This window comes from Ambystoma mexicanum, chromosome 13 (assembly GCF_040938575.1).
Source record: "Ambystoma mexicanum isolate Mex_15411 chromosome 13, UKY_AmexF1_1, whole genome shotgun sequence".
In the NCBI taxonomy this organism is placed as follows: Eukaryota; Metazoa; Chordata; class Amphibia; order Caudata; family Ambystomatidae; genus Ambystoma; species Ambystoma mexicanum.
In genome coordinates, this window is record NC_090938.1 from 55,052,127 (window position 1) to 55,073,393 (window position 21,267).

Consider the following 21,267-nt stretch of genomic DNA (forward strand, 5'->3'; position numbering starts at 1 on the left):
TAATGAGGCCTATCATGTACGCCAGAGAGAACAGTCTAAGTACAAGGTTTGTGCAGTTTTAGTTATGTTAAAAATTTGCTTTTTAGGTCTGGGGAAAGTATAATCATAGCGCCAAAATCACAATCTGTGAAAAGGCTGTGTGGAGCTGCCTTGATGGATTGCCTTATGAACATTTTACTTGTTCACTAAAAACACACAAAAGGCAGAGTCCTCCAACCTGTTTCTGCATCACGCATTGAACCTACATGCCAAACCATAATCCTCTGCTAATACCCCTTTACGAGCCAATCGCAGACATTTCTATATGTACTCCTGACCAGGAAGTACGTTTTGGTATCTTGCCTACAGCACATCACACGCCTTCTGGCCTTAGAAGGTCCCAGCCGTGACTCAAACTGCACTTTCGCTTCATTCAAGTCTGTCTTCACTATTCATGTTCCCAGTAGGACAACACCTGCAATACGAGTTCCCAACACTAGAGGGGTCTGCAGATTTTGTCTCTCCAGCAGGACTCTTCAGCTCTAGCCAGCATAGTCAATGGTGAGGGATCGTGGGAGTTGCATACTGAATAGCTCCTGTTGTTGCGCTGCGGATCAGTCTGCGCGCCTCCTTGTCTGATTGAGGATAAGGCTTCTTGATCAGAATTGATGTTTTTTGCTGCAGTGCCTCAATGCGCCGTCAGCCAAGGGACTTAAGCTGAACAGGAGGCAATTTTCTCATGGTCTCCAAATTCACATGTTGCTTCTCAGTGCCCACCGTGCACTGGACGGGGGGGGGGGGGCAGTCAGAGAAAGTTCTGGCTTTCACCCCTAGCCACATGTGGATTTTCTTTCTGTGCATGTTCAATGTTTTTTCACTTCACTTTTTTGCTTTACGGTATTGAATTCGTTAAAAGTTTGAAAACAGTTTGAACACATAAAAAATAAAAAACAAAAGTGCTAAAATGTTTGCAAAAAAATAAAATAACTGATCGGTAGAAATGATCAGTTTGAAGAGGTATCCTATCTTCTTACTAATGAAGAAGAAATTATACTAAAAAGGGCACTGGGATGCGAAGGGGTTACTCTATTCCGTTAAGTAGGGTTATGGGTCAGAAGAGCAGAAAGGGGGGGGGAACGTGGGATAACCTCCTTTTTACAGCTAAGAAATTCATGACTTCTGGGAGTCAAACATGATTTAAAGCATAGCAGGTACAGCCGACTCAGAGCTGTAATGCGGGCACTTGTGGAAAAAACTCTATAAGTATAATATTAACATTCTTTTACAATGATATGATAAATAACAGTTATAACAATGAAAGACATGCAAAAAATGTTAATAATCGAGATAAAACCTGTTTTAATGTAATTTTCAAACCAAAAGACTATAATATCTCATTTTCATGTATTATTATTTTTATTATATATATATATATATATATATATATATATATATATATATATATATATATATATATATATATATATATTTTGTATTTTTTTTTTTAACTGATTTACTTATCAAGCGCCATAGCCCGCAGGCATCATGGCGCCACACATACAAGATAAACAAACAACAACAACAATCCAAGGCAGCTAGATCAATGGGACAGCAGATGAGACCAAATCAAACACCGATTCAGATTCTTATGTTGTTAATACTGTTGGTATTGAGGTGATCCCCCTCTGCCCACCCCTTTTCCATCACTTGTACTACTTCCATTAACACCAACCCCTCTCTGTTTACATTTCTGAAGCATCTTCCGTGTGTTTTGTTTGTATTGGTGGTTTATATTAGGGAGAACAACTACAGCTTGTGAAAGGGACGTCATTTCACCAAAATGCCAGGGGTAGCGGATGTGTCATCTGATGACACTTGACCCCCTGATGACATCACAGGAAGTGATGTCATTTAACCCCACCGCGAAGTGACATCATGGGAAGCGATGGTACACAACCTTTCAACACTTGACAAAACAAGAAGTGGCACCACATAGCATTGTTGCTAAGTACAGTCCGGAAAATATGGTTAAAATATCACTATAGTGTGGTATACATTTCATGCAAGAATGGATCAACTTATGTATCGTTAATATCAGTGTCTATAGGCCCATATTCCCAAATTACTATGAATGCAAGCAGACGTCCAAGGCCTAATGATGTGTTATTATATAGCACTGATGCTTAAGAACTTTATAGAAAGCAAATATACATACAATATATCCCAACCTGTGTTGGTACTCATTTATCAACCTCTGAAGGATGAAAGGCATATTTGGCCTTACCGAGATTCGAACCTGCAATTTGCAGATCACACACACATCGCAGCAGTGAGCGCTCAACAGACTTAGCTATCTTACCAGCTATTGTAAAAATGAGCAATTACATGTCTGAATGTTCCCAAAGTCAGAAAGCAAATTACACTCTGTAGTGCATACCATTAAACTGGTAACTGGGATTTAACAAAAGGCCAGCTCCTCTGCAGGTCTGGTGCAAAGTTGGTCACATGTGACGCCTGCGTGGATCGACTTTTCAGGCTTCAGAGGTTGGCAAAATAGATACCATTGGGAGGGTTCATGACTGTGTATTAAAACTTAGAGCAGCGCAGGGAAAGCAGCGCACTCACACGGCATCCCGTACTCTGGCCACTCGTTACCTCATACATGTAAACAAACATCCTGAACAGCATGTCAGGGAGAAAGGAAAGATAGACACATTACAACAATGCATTAATTCATTAATTGTGGCACAATGAAATCAAGGGCCATTTTATGTGCCATGGTCAAACATTTCTACACTGTACACAAGCGTTTAGGCACAAGGATTTTGTCAAGTGACCGAGGACACTGAGATGGAATGTCTTGTGATGATCGTAACAGAGACAAAGGCAGAAAAAACCTGCTATAACTGCAACTCGTGAAATGCAAAATACGTAGTCTGAAATGGATGCTTATTCTACTCTAAATACTTTTTGGAAGTTTTGTCTGCTTTGTGTATTTGAGGTGTTTAAGAACAGACTAAATCAGTGACTCGCCCCCTGAAGTGTGCCTGAAATAAACCTTTAATGAGTCTAGCAACTATTGTATAGAATTCCAGAAAGACACATTATTTGTTATTCCTATTCTTTCTAATTTAGGGTCACAGCTCAAAGTGTTACACTGAACAAGAAAGCCAGACACTCCAGAAACCAAGAAGCACATAGCACTGGCCACAGCCCAGGAGCTTCAATTAAAAAAATATATATATCTTTTTTTTGGGGGTAGCAAGGGAGACCTAGGGGTCGGAGGTGCGATCCCTCTCGAACCCCAAATGACATCACTGGCTTGTGAGGGCCACTTGTTAAATACTCAGAGTCAAAATGCCCATTGGAACAAATGCAGCAGTTTGAAGACAGTTTCCCGATGCACAGAACACAACCCCAACTTCAGAGGAGGAGTTATCAGAGGGTCACCTGAAATGATGAAATGAGCGTGTTAGTCTAAGGTCAGGGCTCAGTATTTGCCTCTTTGCTATTATCACTATTAGTAAAAATAATACTGATAATGTTAATACTATTACTAGCGCTGCTACTCCCAATACTGCTACTACTAATAAGAATATTGATGCTACCCATAATAACATTATGACTGCTGCTTCAAATATTAATTCTACTATAATGAGGAGGAGAACATGAATACTACTAGCACTATTACTACTATCACTACTACTAATAATAATAAAAAATGCTACTATTTGTATAAGTACTTCTAATGATACTAATGATTCTATTACTACTACTATTAGTAATAATAACAATACAGATAATGCTGCTCCTATTACTATTACATCGATCAATGCAGCAACTACTACTACTACTATTACTACAAGTACTTCTAATAGCAAAAATAATAATGTTAGTACAAATACTACTTTTCCTAATAGTAATAATGTGAATAAAAATTGTACTTCTATTACTACTACTAATTATACTACTATGACTACCATAACTACTACTGATGCTATTATGAATGGTTCTTCTAATACTACTAGTATTAATAATACTACAATCATAATAATAATTGTATTATTATTATTATTGTCAATAATAATAATAATAATAATAATAATAATAATAATAATAATAATAACAATAATAATAACAACAATAATAATAATAATAATATAAAGCAGAAGTAGAAGAAAAAGAATGTTACTACTACTATTAGTACTACTTTTACTACTGATGATATTACTCTACTACTATTACTTCTACTGTGTCTACCAATGCTGCTATTACTACAGTAATTACTACAACTACTGCTAATAACAATAACACTAATAATGCTACCACTTGTACTACAACAACTAAAAGTAATAATGATAATAAAAATGCTACTACTATTAGTACTAGACCTCCTCCTACTGCTAATAATAATGTTAACAATAATATTGTTAGTACAATTGCTGCAACTACTACTACCAATGCTGCTATTACTACTGGTACTGCTTATATTAGTACTAATAATACAGATAATAATGCTAATAATATGACTAGTTTTACTAGTACTACTAGCATTAATAATACCAGTAATAATAATGATGATGGATATGTTTTTCTAAATAAGGGATTCGGTGGTCTGACTTTCTCTTTTTCTCCCTGGTGGGTGATAGTTTTTATGATGGTGATACAAAACCAGGTGAAGCTGGGTTTCCTGCCAGCGCTCTACACAAAACAAACATTTTACACATAACAAGAATTAAACTAGGTAGCCCCTTCTCAGCACCTGTAGGGGGTTGACCCCGATTATCGAGTTACTCCTCAGAAATAAAGGCAGACATTCAGAGTTTTTTCAGTACCCACTGTCCTCCAACCAATCACCTACTGGATGTCCACAGGGATGTGTCAATACCTTTATAGAGGGTTCTGTGCACCAATACCACAAAGCTTCCCACAATGCCATGCAGTGCATGAGCAGCTGCCTTTGCTCCCCAACTAATGAGCCCATGTTTGGCTGGGCAGCATGCCTGTCAATGGCAATGTTGATCATTGTCACCGTGCAGCGTGGCCATTTCTTGGTGATTACATTCGAGGTGTCGTTAGTGACCAGCTCAATGACAGCTCCATTATCACAGTAACAGTCCTGTGAGGTCGATCCTGCAGATCTGGTGGAATCAGGGCTCATGTCGAGGGTACACATGGGTGGACGGAATCCCCCCACTTTATTTAGGAGTCCCTCCACTTATTTCAGAGGGCATCATGATGTGCTAATTTCTGTTGACGCCACATTCAATTGGTAAGTTATTGAGGCCCACCCACTTCTTTTTTGTTAGGACTTAACCCCTTGGGAATTAGAGCAATGACGTGATGATTACACACACCTCTGTACAGGTGCTGAATTGCTGATGCAACTCACAGGTTTGTACCCTTTGATATCTACCTTTGCTCTCAAAGTCACATACAAACAACAACATGTAATTTTGTTAAGGTAGAAGACCTTTCATGTCATCCACTTTGGTGGACATGAACGGTGAGTTCATTTTGGTTTACCCCTTAAGTTAGCACCCCGACCCCGAAAGCGAATGTACCCTACCGGCCTCCGGTACACAGCGCATCACTCATTGTGTGATCTCACACACTCATATCCTATGGCTTGGCGATTCCCAGATTATCCTCTCTGGGAAGGTTTGGTCAGTTTTACCTGGTCAGGATTCCTCTACACTTTAAAGGTGCGCTTGAGGACCTCTCTCCTCATCAACTAATGATGGACGATGCCTAGTAATCCACTATAAGCTGCTGTAGCAATCTGCCGAATTCATCAACGATAACCTTACCCACCACCATATCCCCTCTCCCTCAAACCTATTCTCTCTTGTCATTCATCTGTTTATTGCTGTACTCCTCGCTCCTCTGCTTTTCTCTCACTTCTGCTCCTCCTATCTGCTACACCTCGGGGTGGGGGGCACCATGTGGCACCTTTCCTAGCAAGCCTCTGTGCCGTAAATCCATTATGTTGGTGGTGGGTATAGTATAGATGCTTTATAGCATACAGAACATAAGGGCATAACAATGGATTCTCGACAGTTCTCTGCCGATATTTCCACCCTTATTTCTTTACAATGCTTGGCAAAGAAGAGTCGGAAGCTATATCAGTTGTATCGCCGCTGTGGGTGCAGCAGACTTTCGAATCAAGAGTATCTCTTCCAAGCCCCACATTGCTCCTTCATGGCCACAAAGACTCACTTTCTTCCTGAACGTGTCATTGACTCTATTGTTCCTCAAATGGATCTTAACATCTTAGCAAGAAAATTCAACAGACCCCATCTCGTCACCTCTGACCTTTCGGGTCAGCAATCTCTTGAGCTTGAAGATCAATCTGCTTCACCACAAACACTGCCAGGGCTATCCATCCATCCAGCAACCAATCCATCCATCTATCCAGCCATCCATCCATCCATCCATCCACCAATCCATCCATCCATTCATCCATCTACCATCCATCTATCTACCCACTCCATCCATCCATCAACCCATCCATCAATCCATCCATCTACCATCCATCTACCACACCCCCATCCATCCATCAACCAATCCATCCATCCACCCAGTTCAACCATCAATCAACCAATCCGCCTATACATTGATCTATCTACCCATCCATCTACCCATCCATCTACAACACTCAGTTACACATCAACCCACGCATCCACCAACCAATCCATCCATCCTCCCATCCATCCATCCATCCTTTATCCACCTATCCACCCACTCCATCCATCAATCAACCCATCCATCCATCAATCCATCCATCTACCATCCATCTACCACACATCCATCCATCCATCCATCCATCAACCCATCCATCAACCAATCCATCCATCCACACACTTCAACCATCAATCAACCAATCTGCCTATGCATCGATGTATCTACCCATCCATCTACCCATCCATCTACAACACACAGCTACACATCAACCCACCCATCCATCCACCAATCAATCCATCAATCCATCCTCCCATCCATCCATCCATCCTCCACCTATCCACCCACTCCATCATCCATCAACCCACCCATCCGTCAATCCATCAATCTACCATCCATCTACCACACCCCCATCCATCCATCCATCCATCAACCCATCCATCAACTAATCCATCCATCCACACACTTCAACCATCCATCAACCCATCCATCCATACATTGTTCCATCTATCTACTCATCCATCTACAACACCCAGCTACAAATCCACCCATCCATCAAACAAATCCATCCATCCATCCATCCTACCATCTCCCTGTCCACCCATCCATGTGTCTTTCTATCTGTCTACCTGATCAACCACCATTCCACTCATCCATATACCCACCCACCCATCCACCCATCCATCCATCTGGCCAACCATCCATTCACCCACCCATCCATCAACTGATTCATTGATCCATCCATTTACCCATGTATCTACCACACCCATCCACACAACCATCTATTGATTCATCCGCCCATCCATCCAACCTTCCATCCAGCTACCCATATCTATCTATCTATCTATCTATCTACCTACCTATCTACCTATCTATCTATCTATCTATCTATCTATCTATCTTTCTACCCATCATCTATCTATCTATCTATCTATCTATCTACCCATCATCTATCTATCTATCTATCTACCCATCATCTATCTACCCATCATCTATCTATCTATCTACCTATCTATCTATCTATCTATCTATCTATCTATCTATCTATCTATCTACCCATCATCTATCTATCTATCTATCTATCTATCTATCTACCCATCATCTATCTATCTATCTATCTATCTATCTACCCATCATCTATCTATCTATCTATCTATCTACCCATCATCTATCTACCCATCATCTATCTATCTATCTATCTATCTACCTATCTATCTATCTATCTATCTATCTATCTACCCATCATCTATCTATCTATCTATCTATCTATCTATCTATCTACCCATCATCTATCTATCTATCTATCTACCCATCATCTATCTATCTATCTATCTATCTATCTATCTATCTACCCATCATCTATCTATCTATCTATCTATCTATCTACCCATCATCTATCTATCTATCTATCTATCTATCTATCTATCTATCTATCTATCTATCTATCTACCCATCATCTATCTACCCATCATCTATCTATCTATCTATCTATCTATCTATCTATCTATCTATCTATCTACCCATCTATCTATCTATCTATCTATCTATCTATCTATCTATCTATCTATCTATCTATCTATCTATCTACCCATCATCTATCTACCCATCATCTATCTATCTATCTATCTACCCATCATCTATCTATCTATCTATCTACCCATCATCTATCTATCTATCTATCTATCTATCTACCCATCATCTATCTATCTATCTATCTATCTACCCATCATCTATCTATCTATCTATCTATCTATCTATCTACCCATCATCTATCTACCCATCATCTATCTATCTATCTATCTACCCATCATCTATCTATCTATCTATCTATCTACCCATCATCTATCTATCTATCTATCTATCTATCTATCTATCTACCTATCTATCTATCTATCTATCTATCTATCTATCTATCTATCTATCTATCTATCTATCTATCTATCTATCTATCTACTTAACCACCATTCCATTGCTTCCACCAGCCCATCTCCCTCCCTGCCCATTCATCTGTCATTCTATGTACCTACTTAACCACCATTCCACCCATCCATTCACCCTTCCATCCATCTACCGGCATGTCCGCCTGTCTGCCCATCACCTATCTATCTATCTATCTATCTATCTATCTATCTAGCTATCTATCTATCTCATCGATCCCATCTATCCATCCATCCACTAATCCAGCCATAAATTCACTCCATCGTGCAGCTTATTAAATCATTCATCTGTGCCTCTTGTCATGAGTCTTTCCACCCACCCACTACCCATCCATCCATCTGTCCATCCATCCTCCATCCATCCGTCTATTTGTCCGTCCATCCTTCCACCCAGTGAGGAAGGGAGTACTGCAAACATGCATTATTGCATCGCTGCCTTGTAATACTCACCCTTTCTGACAGGCCTCCTGTGCTATAACCCATGACTTGAAAGTGCGCTTCCAACGAGGAAGTGCATTAAACACACGGCCCCGCGCATTGTCCTCCTCCCGCCTCCTCCACCTGCCCAGCAGAGGGCGCGGCGCCAGAAGCAGCCCCAGTCCAGCGGCACTAGGTGAGCACTCCTTCCTTCCCTCGCGCCCGGGAAGCTGGGATGAGGCAATGGGCCCGTTGCCCAATGCAGGGAATTTCGTCTTCCGTTTGTGTCTTAATAAAGCGAAACCATGAGAAAGATGCGGCCCGGCCCGCGGCCGGGGAAAACAGGCCTTGCCAGCAGCAGGTACCGTGCGTGGGCGGGCGGGTGCTTCCGACCGCGCATCTTCACCCGGATAAAAGCGGGAGCAAAATGAAGCAGGCCTCAGAACCCGGACACCTGCCAGCACCGGCACACGAGCTCACCTGCGACCTGCAGGTAAGGCACTGCGTCCATGCAGCGACAATTTGGAAAGGCTCCTCCTAGCAAAAGGTTGAAAAAGATGCTTCTTATTTTCAAGTGCCTCGATTTAGTTAGAAGGCCTTTTGGGCGCTGTAAACCCCCAGGCTCGCTTTGCTAAATGTCATCGTTCCCCCATGGGGACATGTCTTTTTCTTCTTGGGGACTCCTACCTTGTGTGAGTGCTGTAGGCAGACGAACCAACATTTACTTAACATTTCCTTAACACACACACAGCTCAGAGTACAAGAGGTAGCGATGAAAATTCTAAAGGGGTTTTTTAAAATGCTGTTTTTAGTAGCTTGTTTTACAGGAGCTGCTTGTCCAATAGAAAGGAGTTGCTATTTTGTCTAGACCACAGATACGAATTATCGAGGGGGAAGCTCAGATGCAACTCCAAAAGAGTTATTCTTCACAGCGATGTTGGCATATCCACAGAAGCTGTTTTAAGGGGGACTAGTGGGGAGGGAATTCAGAAAGGCCCCTGAGAGACACAGATGAGAACATCAAAGTGTGGGAGCAAAGACAACGCTGGAGACTTTGGTCCTCCACTATGTGGCAGCATGCAGGGACATTGGGCCTTCCCAGCAGTCAGTGTTTGTGGGACAGTCGCCCCTTGCTCCATGTTCCATTCTTCCAAGAGTACTCACCACTGGCTCATGTTCTCATCTTTTTTGACAATACATGGTTTGCTCTCGCCCCCAAATCCTCACCACTGCTGAACGTATTAATGTAACATTAGTACGTAGCCTCCGCCATATTATGTCAAGACGCGAATCATGTCCCTGATATTGAAGGTCAATCGTCTGCGCCATTCCTTAAATCTGATTATTTTTTTTCCGAACAGAATTCCCATCTTTCTTGGAACCACACGCAACATGAGGTCCTGGTCAGCTTTCTCGTGCTTCTTCGGCCTGGCGATTTTCCTGTGTTGGATGCAAGTCGCCGAGGGACGGCTCCCCCACTTTGGCCAGTGCGCGGTGGTGGTGGACATGCAAGAAGTGAAGGGATACTTCGAAGCCATCAAGGCCTCAGTGGTAAGTACCAAGAACGATGACGATGGGTGGGTGAAATACCTACCACTGAGATCAGATCATGCAGGCCGCGTGCCTCGCTTAGAGTGTCTTGGCAATCGGAATCTGAGGATCGGGATAAAGTAATCACTGAATCAGGAATCAGTGACGTGAGGAGTCAGAGGAGACGGTAGCGCAACCTCAACATCTCCTACTGTCAACATTCTTCCATAAGATCTTTACGACCCTTAGTAGTCCTAAGTAGTATGCAAGTATTTGAGTATCTTTCCAAGTCTCCATGGAGCCTATGGGATGGAAAGCGCAGGTATTTTTTCCATAAAATACCTAACTCTCGGGTTGGAATCAGACCCTTTTGATGGCTCTTCTCTTATTGTCCTCGCTTAAAGCGAAGAAGGCCTCTAGAACATGTGTCATGCCCCAATAGGGCCTGTCTACGGACACCAGCCGCCTCATCATTTTAAAACAGACTGTAGGTTTTTTTGGTAGTATATTTTTTCGTCTCTGCTCTCCTTATGCGAGGTTTGGAGGTTCTGTGTTGAAAGGCAGAGACTAAGCGAGCAGCAAAGGCTTAACATTTTAGGTGATCTGCACACCTGCAACGCATATCCAGGTATTGGAGGTGGACTTGCGGTGATGGCTACTGGGCGACTTGGCTGAATTGTCTGCTTCTAGTTTCACATTTCTGATGAAAGTAGTTTTTTAAAAAGCCTTTTCTATCCCACCATGACCTTGCTGGCATGTTTTATTGATTAAATAGTGTGATATTTACAAACTATCGGAAAGGGGATTTTGTGCCACATAGGTTTTTGCTGATTTCCTGGACATGATAGGATCCAGTGTTAAATCAGTCAGGAGACCCCCACCCCCAGCCAGGCTGGGACTAGCCTATAAGGCAATAGGGCAATGTCTGAACCAAACACGCAAAATGTTAGTGTGGGCCAATTTTCTGGGTCAAAGGCGGCTACTTTTTGTGGCCCACCTGGGCCAGTTTGATAAGTTACTTCGCCATGTGGCTAGTAGATTTGACCAGTGTTACTAAGTAAATATGCTTTAAAAGGCACAGCTCGCATCACATTTTATCAACCCCCCCTTAGCTACTACTCCATAAGTCTGTCACAAAAACAATGAATTGCCATGTGTGACTGTGGGCCACTTTCTTCTGGGTCCCCCAGACAGCAACTTTAGCATTTGAAACACTCACAGCTGAAAGCAACGACGGCCACAATCAATCACGTTAGAGTAATGGACCTCTGAACTTGCCACATGTCTAGAATTTTCTTTGCCGGAATTATGTCACATCGAACTACGGAGCTATTCAAAACCTCTTCTAAGTATTAAGACATTGGGCCTCACTGCGAGTTTGGAGGTAGCCATGCCGCTTTTAGCGGCATGCCTATCCCCAAACCGAGTACCGTGTCCGGGTCCTGAAAATAGGGAATTACCGGGCCATGCTGACTTTGGTGGGCCTGGTAATTCCCATTCTCGGGACCGGGACCCGGTACATCCCCATTTGAGCCCCCATAGGGCTCAATGGGAATGGGGAGGATGCTAACAACGGGTCCGTTAATGACAGGCCCGTTGTTAGCATCCTGGTCTGCTCATGGGTGCCGCTAAGGACGTCTGGTCTGACCGGCACTGTTTATTCCGCGGCTGCCATGGTCGTAATGACCCCTAAAGTGGCCGCAGTGCGGTGTGAGCAAACTATAACTAGCCGCAATCACAATGCACAGAGGACAGACATGTTTGCAGTCTCAAATATGTGCGTTTGAATATCCATGTCCCCATATGTGCCTCTCATCATGTTAGAATATGTAGAGTATTCTTGCCCTTATCATGACTTGTGACTCCCCCTTTGATAAAGGACTTGTTTCATTGCAGCACACGAAAGACGCCATCGCCGACGTCAAGCTGTTGGATATTCGCCTGCTCAATGGGATCCAGGTATGGAAATGAAGAATGCCTTCCATTAGGAGCATTGTGTAAAATAAATAGTGCTTACATGTATAGCGCTTTCTATTGGTTGCCTCACAGAATTTCAATGAACATGTGCTGCTTTTAGCTAGGCTTAGGTGTGATGATTCGCCACTTTGGCAGCACAAAATGTTGTCTTTGCTACACGGTGACCTGGAGAATTTACCTGCATGTTTACTTCTGGTGCATTAACCCACTGAGCAGCATCAGTACGCATTGGCCATGTAGTGGTACAAGCTAAGGGTGGGAGATTGTAATGCAATGGGAAATTGACTACTAGATTGAGGTATTCTCTCTTGCAAATCATACTTTGGAATCAATTTTATGGACCACACAAGTCAGGATCTTTTGACCTCGATCGATACGCACTTACTGACCCCGGGGGGCTACTGATTGTGAGGGTGGGTGGTGTTCACCTGCAGCCTTTAAATATGATGAAATGTCATGACACAAGACCCCTAGCAGGCAGTGGTTCTTTGTTAGTGCTTTGTGTGGTCTCCCCAGTCAAATCCTCCTGTCGCTTGCGGAAGCATTTCTCCTCACAACCACATCAGCAAAGTCTAGCAAAGTCACGTGTGCATGTGACGGCCTATGGAGTGCGCTCTGGCAATGGACCCTAGAAACGTGGATCCGTGATATCAGTTCTTAAAGTGATTCCAGAGAGTCCGGTTTTAAAGTCGGTTTAATATTCAAGTGTGGGAAATTTGGACCCCCACCACTCATCTTGTTAAGATCCAACTCTTGGGTTCCAAAGCTTACGCCAACCTCAGTTGTAAGTCTGGTGCCAGCTTTGAGCAGTTAACTCTCTTTCTGCCAAATGTCCGAATAACTTTGAGTGCCTATCTCTCCTCATCCTCATGACAGAGGGGTTCCTTTGCAGTCCTTAGAAGCCATTTTGGACACAATGGCATTATTCAATATCAGCATCTGTTGCCTTGACGATGGCATCTTTTGTTATACTTGTATGATTTCTGAATAGATATTCTCCAATCGCGATGATACAGAATTCAATGATGAGGATACGTCATGGCTTTATTGATGCACTAAGATCCTTCATTCATTGCCATGGGATGTTGTATGACTGATGATATGGCCTTGTTGGCCAAAGGTTTATCCTGGTTCACTTATCGTATGACAGCATTAATAGATGCCAGTGTGCCACTGTCCATTGAATGACTTGGTATTTGGTGGGGAGAAATCACTGACCGAGATGGATGTCTCTGTCCATCATGATCTCAACAATAGCGATCACCCATGGAGAGTTTCACCTCCTTAACCACAGGCAAGACCCCATGGACAGACACCGATGTCCATTTTTTCCCCTCTAAAGACTCTTCGTGGACTGTTAGCTATAGAAATTACTGAACATGAAAATTTAGGAATCTTGCTAGATCCAAAGTCCACACAATCACACCAGGTTCTCTGGGGAGCAGTGCCCATTGGCAAAAACAGCACTTGGTCCTCTGATGACGGCTCACCGATTTTGATGATCCGTCATGAATTGAAGAGGGCATTTTACAGCCAGATGCCTTGGTATATGAGCGTGACTTTTTACCTGAAAATATGATCTCCACTTGTGAAAATTATGCTAAATAGTCTTTACCTGGCTTTGTTTCATTAACAATGTATAATTCATCACGGCGCCTTGTGGTCAAACGACAACGCATCATTTAAGCAATAATGCCACCTTCCGAGGTCCATTACCTGGACGTTACTGTCATCGACATAAGTTTAAAAGTCAAAGTGCAGAAAATTCCTTTTATTCAGGGCCAAGGGACATTACCACATGATAATGGTCTAAGGAGGAGGGTATTATTGCCACTATATCATGCCACCGAATGAGGGTGGAATGTTCTTTTTAAAACATGGAAAGATAAAGAAGAAAGATCAGAATGTTGGGATAGAGTCTTATATCAGCCATTATTGCCCTCTGGCACTGCCTTGTTTGCAATGGAACTGACAACATTCCAATGCTATATTATCTAATAATATTGAGTCATTGTCCCATAACACTCCTGGGCTCCCTTAATGATGATGTGTCATTGTCTCATGATCCCTTGTTGGCTCATGATGACACTGTATTCTCTGATAATTATTATCTTTCTAATGATTCATCTCTCCATGAGTATGGTGCCCGTATCGCAATGCCTCTTCCTCAGCTGGAAACCCCCCATGCCTCTAGACACCTACGCATCTCTCTAGCAAGATAACTCCGCTCTTATTTTAACACACTTCCGGAACACTCTTAATGAAGAGAAGATGTCCTTTGTTTATTTCAATATCTAAAACTAAGAGTTATTTTATTGTACTTAACTGCTTCCAATTCACAACTTGTTGCACCAATCCTGCCCATGGCAATCTTTTCTGGAAATGAGTGCTTGATTACACCCGAGTGACGCGGTTCTCTTGCTTCAGCACGCAGAACGATGCTGCTTCCTACGAGAGCTGCTGCGATTCTACTTGACCAAGGTCTTCACCCCGCTCGAGGCCACCAACGACAACATCAGCAGGGAGGTCAAGCACTTGGCCAACTCCTTCCGCAGTATGAAGCTACAGCTGAAGAACTGCGTAAGTAGCCCATGGATATCATCTCCCTGAATTTATTACGTACCCTCTTGGGGAAGAGTCAAGTGAAAAAACAGTGTAAAAGGGCTGACACAGGATATCTCTTAAGGTTTTTTGGTTCAGGTTAATGGATTTTGTGCTATTATACAATCAATTAATTTAATCTTCCAGAAACGTAACTTATATCAAAATAATACTTGCTCTTTATGGGAATTTACCCCAAACTAGATAAAATTGCTTTGACATCACAAGAAAGTGCACAAAGCCACATGATATTGGAAAGCACTCTATGAGTTAATTTTCAAGAAAGCCGTGGTAACCGAGAATCCGAAGAGCAAAGTGAGATAAGCTAAAGACCTTGGCTTTGGTACTTGTGTTTGCACCCGTGGGTTTGCTTGAACAAATTCTTGGTTTAAAGTTAGAGTAGTGGATCGACATGTAGTAATGTGTAATTTCAACAAATAGATGGCTGCATAACATTTTCAGAAACCCAGGTTGTGCACAACCCTCTTTCAACGTGTTGAGATTAAAGGGGTTTTAATGTCCTTCCTTGCTCTTTTGTCTCCACCAGCGTGAAAATCTTAAATGTCTCTGCGGCGAACAGACAAAGAACATGATGGCTATTATAGAGGAGCAGTTTGAAAAGGTATGTTCTTCACCCCAAATGTTTTAGAGCTCAATCCCCCAATACATGGCCTCAGTATGATTCGTAATCCCTGAACCAGACTAGGAACAATTCAATGCCACCTCCCACCAGTAAAGCTTGGCAACCTGCCCGTGCTGAAAGTCCATTATCCCTTAGTCAAAAGCTCTGAACCAACTATTACTCATAGTAAATTGCTAGCACGAGATGGGCTCAAATAACCTTGTGTAAGAATCAGAAATAATGTCCCAGATATGTTTTCATAGTGCTTGGCTGTGAATTTCTGGCTAGTTAGAACTCGGCTCAATCCCTACTCAATGTTTCATCAATGTCACTGCATATGGGCAAAGGCCGCAGAATTTAGGACGAAGGGTGAATGACTCAGCAAGTCATGTGTCAGATATGCTTTGCCAGCATGACGCAGACCCAAGTTATGTCCGAGTTCTCAATCGATTAAGCTTGAAATGGCCTTTCTATTATGTGACGGTGTCTGTTCCAGTATGCTCAAAAACAAAGCTATAAGATTACAGGTCGTAGACAGCGCTAATTCATAGAACCAAGTGTTTCATAGGGCCTGCTGACACTATTGTTTTTCTATCCAAGCTATATACACTACAGCTTGCTACCCTTGTGCTCAGAGATACAGAACCCTGTATTCTAGCCCTAACTCAAAGCCTCACCAAATGTAATTCCCTTAATACCAGTGGCCCCAATGCTGTACGGTTCCGACTCAGTCCATTTTAACATTTTGGTCCTGATCCTGGGTTTCTTACCCAATACGGTCAACACCACAAAACTGTATGCTGGTCATTCAATGCCCCCAATTTAGACGGCTGATATGGGAAGCCCTGTCTTTGAGGCGTGCATATTCAGTATTGATTATTGATTCACTTGTGATTCTTCCCCAGCCTGATTCAATGTCCATGCCCCAGCCACTTATTCTAAGAATGTCTTTGTTGTCATTGGTTTAACTTTCCCAAGATAGTATGGCTTGGAAAGAGCACCTATTGCCGAGTAGCTCCATGAGTCCTCGCCTCTCGCGCCTCATGTCCTCAGGTCATTGTCTCCACAGTGATACTGCCAACACTCTGAAGTTCAACATTCATCTAATTCAATGTCACACTCAATCACCCAACCCAGTGCCAACCACATTCCCAACACCGCAACATATTTGAAGTCAGTATTGGCAAACATTTAAGTATTCAACCCACATTCGATCCAATCATTCCTGGGCTGGAAAAGGGTAGAAATGCCCTAAAATGGTCCACATCTGTGTATCCTTTCCCAATACAAAGTGAAGCACAACAAAGTACACTCCTGGCTGGGATTGGCCAATTACCTCCTTTCGAGTATTGAAATTCGCTGAGCCGATATCACCCAACATTGGTTCTAAGCCGATTGAACACAACCAAAGCTTACATATGTAAACATTGAATAACACATTTTTTTTTCTCCATTTAATAGCTCGATGGAAAGTCGGCGACCTTGAAAGGCATGAGCGAGCTGAACATCCTAATAGAATGGCTGAAAACCAACACCCGGAATCGACTGCACCCATAAGAAACAAGGGATTGTGCTGTGGTGACCCCACACTTTCCAGAACCACTCGCTTTTATTTATTTAGACATGTGTATGTGTGTTCAAACACATATGTTATTTATCGGTTTGAACTAATTGACCTATTAAATGGTAAACTCTATGATGGGTGTTCAGGATATCGACAATTAGCAGGCTGGAGATGTGCCATTTTGAGATTTTCTGAAAACCTGAATGGAATTTAAAACTTAGTAGGTCGACATGCCCAGACATAAGTTAAATATTTAAAAAAATAGTTTCTAGTACATTGAGAACATCCAGAAATGTATTTATTTATTTATATTGGCATTTATTTATTTAAATATGTATTTAAAATGTAATTTTAAACTTGTATGGCCAAGTATTTGCAAACCAGTATTTTTGCCAGACTGTAATCCTCAGTGTTTCTCATCATACATAAGATTTTAGTTAATGTTTTCTACCTTTTTTATGTGTATTTACTGTGCCCACTTGTTGTACACTATGGGCCTCATTACACGGATGGCGGTAAGGATTTACCAGTACCGGTAAAATACCGGTACTGGTAAATCCTTACCGCCTTACTACGAGGTCACTTTGCGGGTTGGGGAATTTAACGCCTGCTTTTTGCAGGCGTTAAAAACCAACCCGCAAAGGGACCCAGGGAGCTATTTACGGTACCGCATTTTGCGGTACCGTAATTAGCGCCTTCCCCATTCCCGTTGAGCCCTATGGGGCAAAAATGGGAATGGGGAAGGGCAATGGTGGAAGGGGGAATTACCGCCCCGCCAACCTTGGAATGGGGCGGTAATTCCCCTTTCCGCCAAGGCGGTGCCGGTATTTTACCGGCATGAACCATGGCGCTAATAGCGCCATGGTTCTCCGCCATCCGTGTAATGAGGCCCTATGTATTTATTGTAATGTAGTGGATTCATGGATCGTTTTGTAACATGGTCATTCTTTGGTTACAAAATGACAAGTACTAAATTGGAAATGTGTAATGGATCTTGCGGACACCCAGTGTATCACTGGGAGTCAAAGATGGCTAATCCCAAACCACTGCACCGTAGCATACCTGCGGGTTGCAATACTCACAATTACTGAACTGCAACCTTCCTACAATGTTCAAGAGGAGATATAAGGTCGTAGACCTTGAAATTCCTCTTAAAAAAACCAAAAATGTGCTCAATTGTGGGCTTTTTAGAAATAATACTCTATGATGTACAATACAAGTCAGTAACCTTCTATAGACCTGAAGGGCAGCGGTAACATGTTTATGAGCTTATTTTGATGTCATTTTGTTATTTGATGTAATCACAAATCTTAAAAGTGTGGCTGTTATTAATTTAAATGTATCACAAGTACCTGTCCCTTAGGTGAAAATGTAAATGTATAACAGTGAAATAAATATATGATTATGTTTTAAGAATTGTATCTAAAAAGTAATAATGATTGTCATAATTATTACCATCGTCATTATTATTATTATTACTATTATTTACATTCTTCGTATTCTTAATATTATTATTATTATATGTATTATTATTGTTGTTGTTTATTTTATACATGCCATGTTATATATATTTAAACATACACATTTCACGTATTTAATTATATTATTGCTCATAAAGAGCAGACATTTCTTGCATCTTTGTTATGAATATGTCGCGGCCTGCAATTATTTATTTATCATTTGTACCGTTCCATGTTTTCTCAGACATCCCATTGTATTTTGCTCCTATCGGTTTACATTTCATATTATTATTATTATTGTAGAAGGTCATTAATTTCTTATTATATTATGCATTTACTATAAAAGGCATCCTGTATTCAAATAAAAAATTATTAAATATTAAATCTTTCTCTGTGTCACAATTGGCAGAACTGGCAAGACATTTAACTTTCTGTTGCAAGAAACGTCTATGTGTAAAAACATCAAACATTTCTGGAGGAAAGGGTTTCCGCCAGATAGGAATTTAAGGAGAGGTTGTTTCAGAAGTTCTGCCACTTATTAAGGGATAAATAAAAAAAACATTTTACATATTTGTTTCTGACAACCAATGGGCTGCTATGAACATTGAGAAGGCTAACCTAGCACAAGCTCTCATCCTCTCAAAACTAGATTACTGCAACATCCTCTTACTGGTCACCATGACAACAAATCTCACCAAACTGCAATTACTCCATAATAAAGCCCTGCGTGCTGCCTTTGGCTTAAAATGGAACAATCACATCTCCCATATTAATAGAGAAGTTCATTGGCTCCCTGCCAAAGCGAGAATCCTCTTTAAGACCCTGATCACGGCCCACAAATGTATCCTTAATGATGCCCCCTCCTATCTGAACAGCAGCGTAACCTGAAAGTTTTCAACTCGGTCCCTAAAATCATGGATCAGCACTTACCTGAATTTTCCTCGTTACAAGAGTAGAAGGGTGGGAGGCTCTAGCTTCCCAATAGCCGCACCAGCGCTCTGGAACACACTACCAGCTCATATTAGAAATTAGCACTTGCACCAGTGATTCAAGACAATGATCAAAAACCCATTCTTTGATAAATTCTACTTAGACTTTAACTAATTCTGTCAATGTTCTTAATATGCTGTAACTGAATGTTTGTATGTAACCAGAATCCTAAGCAAGTGAATAAGTAATAAGTTATCTTGTAACAGGTGAAGTTTTTTAAGTAACCAACACCGTGATACCCGTGGGTTTGGGCGTGTAACAAATGCAATAAATAAATAATTAACCCTACACTGGGCATGATGTAAGAAGGGAGAAGGATAAAATGACTCAATCCTAAACTTGATCAAAATGTGTCTTAAAGACCTCCCTTTGCTATCATGCAATGGCTAATCGGCCTGTCATCACACTGTGTCATAAATGGGTGTAACAGCCATCAATGACATAATCCATTGGAAAGCCAACGTATATTTCTATATTGCAAAACACAACATAATCTAACATTGCGGCGGAACAGGAGGCAGAAGCCAAGACACATGAAGGTTTACAGCAAAGCATTTACGCCTCTGGAGGATCTGATTTGCCAAGCACCATGAGGTGTAAACATTGTTACCAATGATCTACAAGCTATGTGATGTTAAATGGCATTTGTATAGCGCCTGCTGTCATTGGTTTGGCATAGAAGCGCTGTGGGGGTGAACGCCCTTCAGAAGACAGTAGTCAGACATGTGAGATTTGAAGGAAGGATTTCTAAAAGGCATGTGTGCATTTGTAGCCAGCGTGAGAGTAGGCATGGAGTGCTAGGTACCTAATAGCAGCCCCTAGACATCAGATGGTGCAGTGACAGATTGTCAGAGGAGTAGGAGAGTCTCTGAGACTGATTATGTGAACAGCTGGACTAAATTCTTTTGCGGTACTCAGCTGTATTCTATTGGAGGTAGTGATGTGTGTTTGGGTGCTTGAAGTCGACCGGTGTTTTCACGCGCAGCCCGAAAGACCAAACCCATTCAGGTTGGGTTTTGGGGGATCTCCCGATCCATTGCCCCCTGGTCTGCCTTTGTCTTACATGTGCTATCCCAATTCTGTGCCACTTGAGTCCTACACCCCTGATTCAGTGCCATGTAGTGATTTGACCATTGCGAAAGATCCATCTCACGGTGGAGAAATGATTTTCCAAGTCACCGGCCTGTACTTCCAGCTTGATCTTCGCCTTCATATAGGACAAGAAAAGGAGGTGCCCCACCAGGGTCAATCTGGGGCATCAAGCTGACCCAGCACCAATGAAGAAGTGGCCCATAGTCACAAATAGTGAATATTTCCTTTGTGGCAGACTGTGTGAGAAGTACTGAAGAAGGAGCTGTGGGGAAAATGTGAATTCTGAAAGAACATTTGTTCTGTTTCATTGGTCAAAACCAATAGCTGAACAGTAAGTAGCTCAGCATCAGGCTCAGTATGACCAAAACATGAGTTACTATGGCCAGAAAAAATAGCCCTCACTAGAACGTTGGGGCT

General features: G+C 41.9%; 1 protein-coding gene across 1 annotated transcript; it reads left to right on the forward strand.

Annotated features, from left to right (window-relative positions):
• Positions 1-9,455: 9,455 nt before the first annotated feature.
• On the forward strand, positions 9,456-17,797 carry LOC138520077 (interleukin-20-like). The gene is made up of 6 exons (XM_069632603.1): positions 9,456-9,507; positions 10,376-10,565; positions 12,441-12,503; positions 14,949-15,101; positions 15,670-15,744; positions 17,206-17,797. Exons 2-6 carry the CDS (start codon positions 10,407-10,409, stop codon positions 17,299-17,301), a joined length of 546 nt encoding a protein of 181 aa, XP_069488704.1. The 5' UTR covers positions 9,456-9,507; positions 10,376-10,406; the 3' UTR covers positions 17,302-17,797.
• The last annotated feature ends 3,470 nt before the right edge of the window (positions 17,798-21,267 follow it).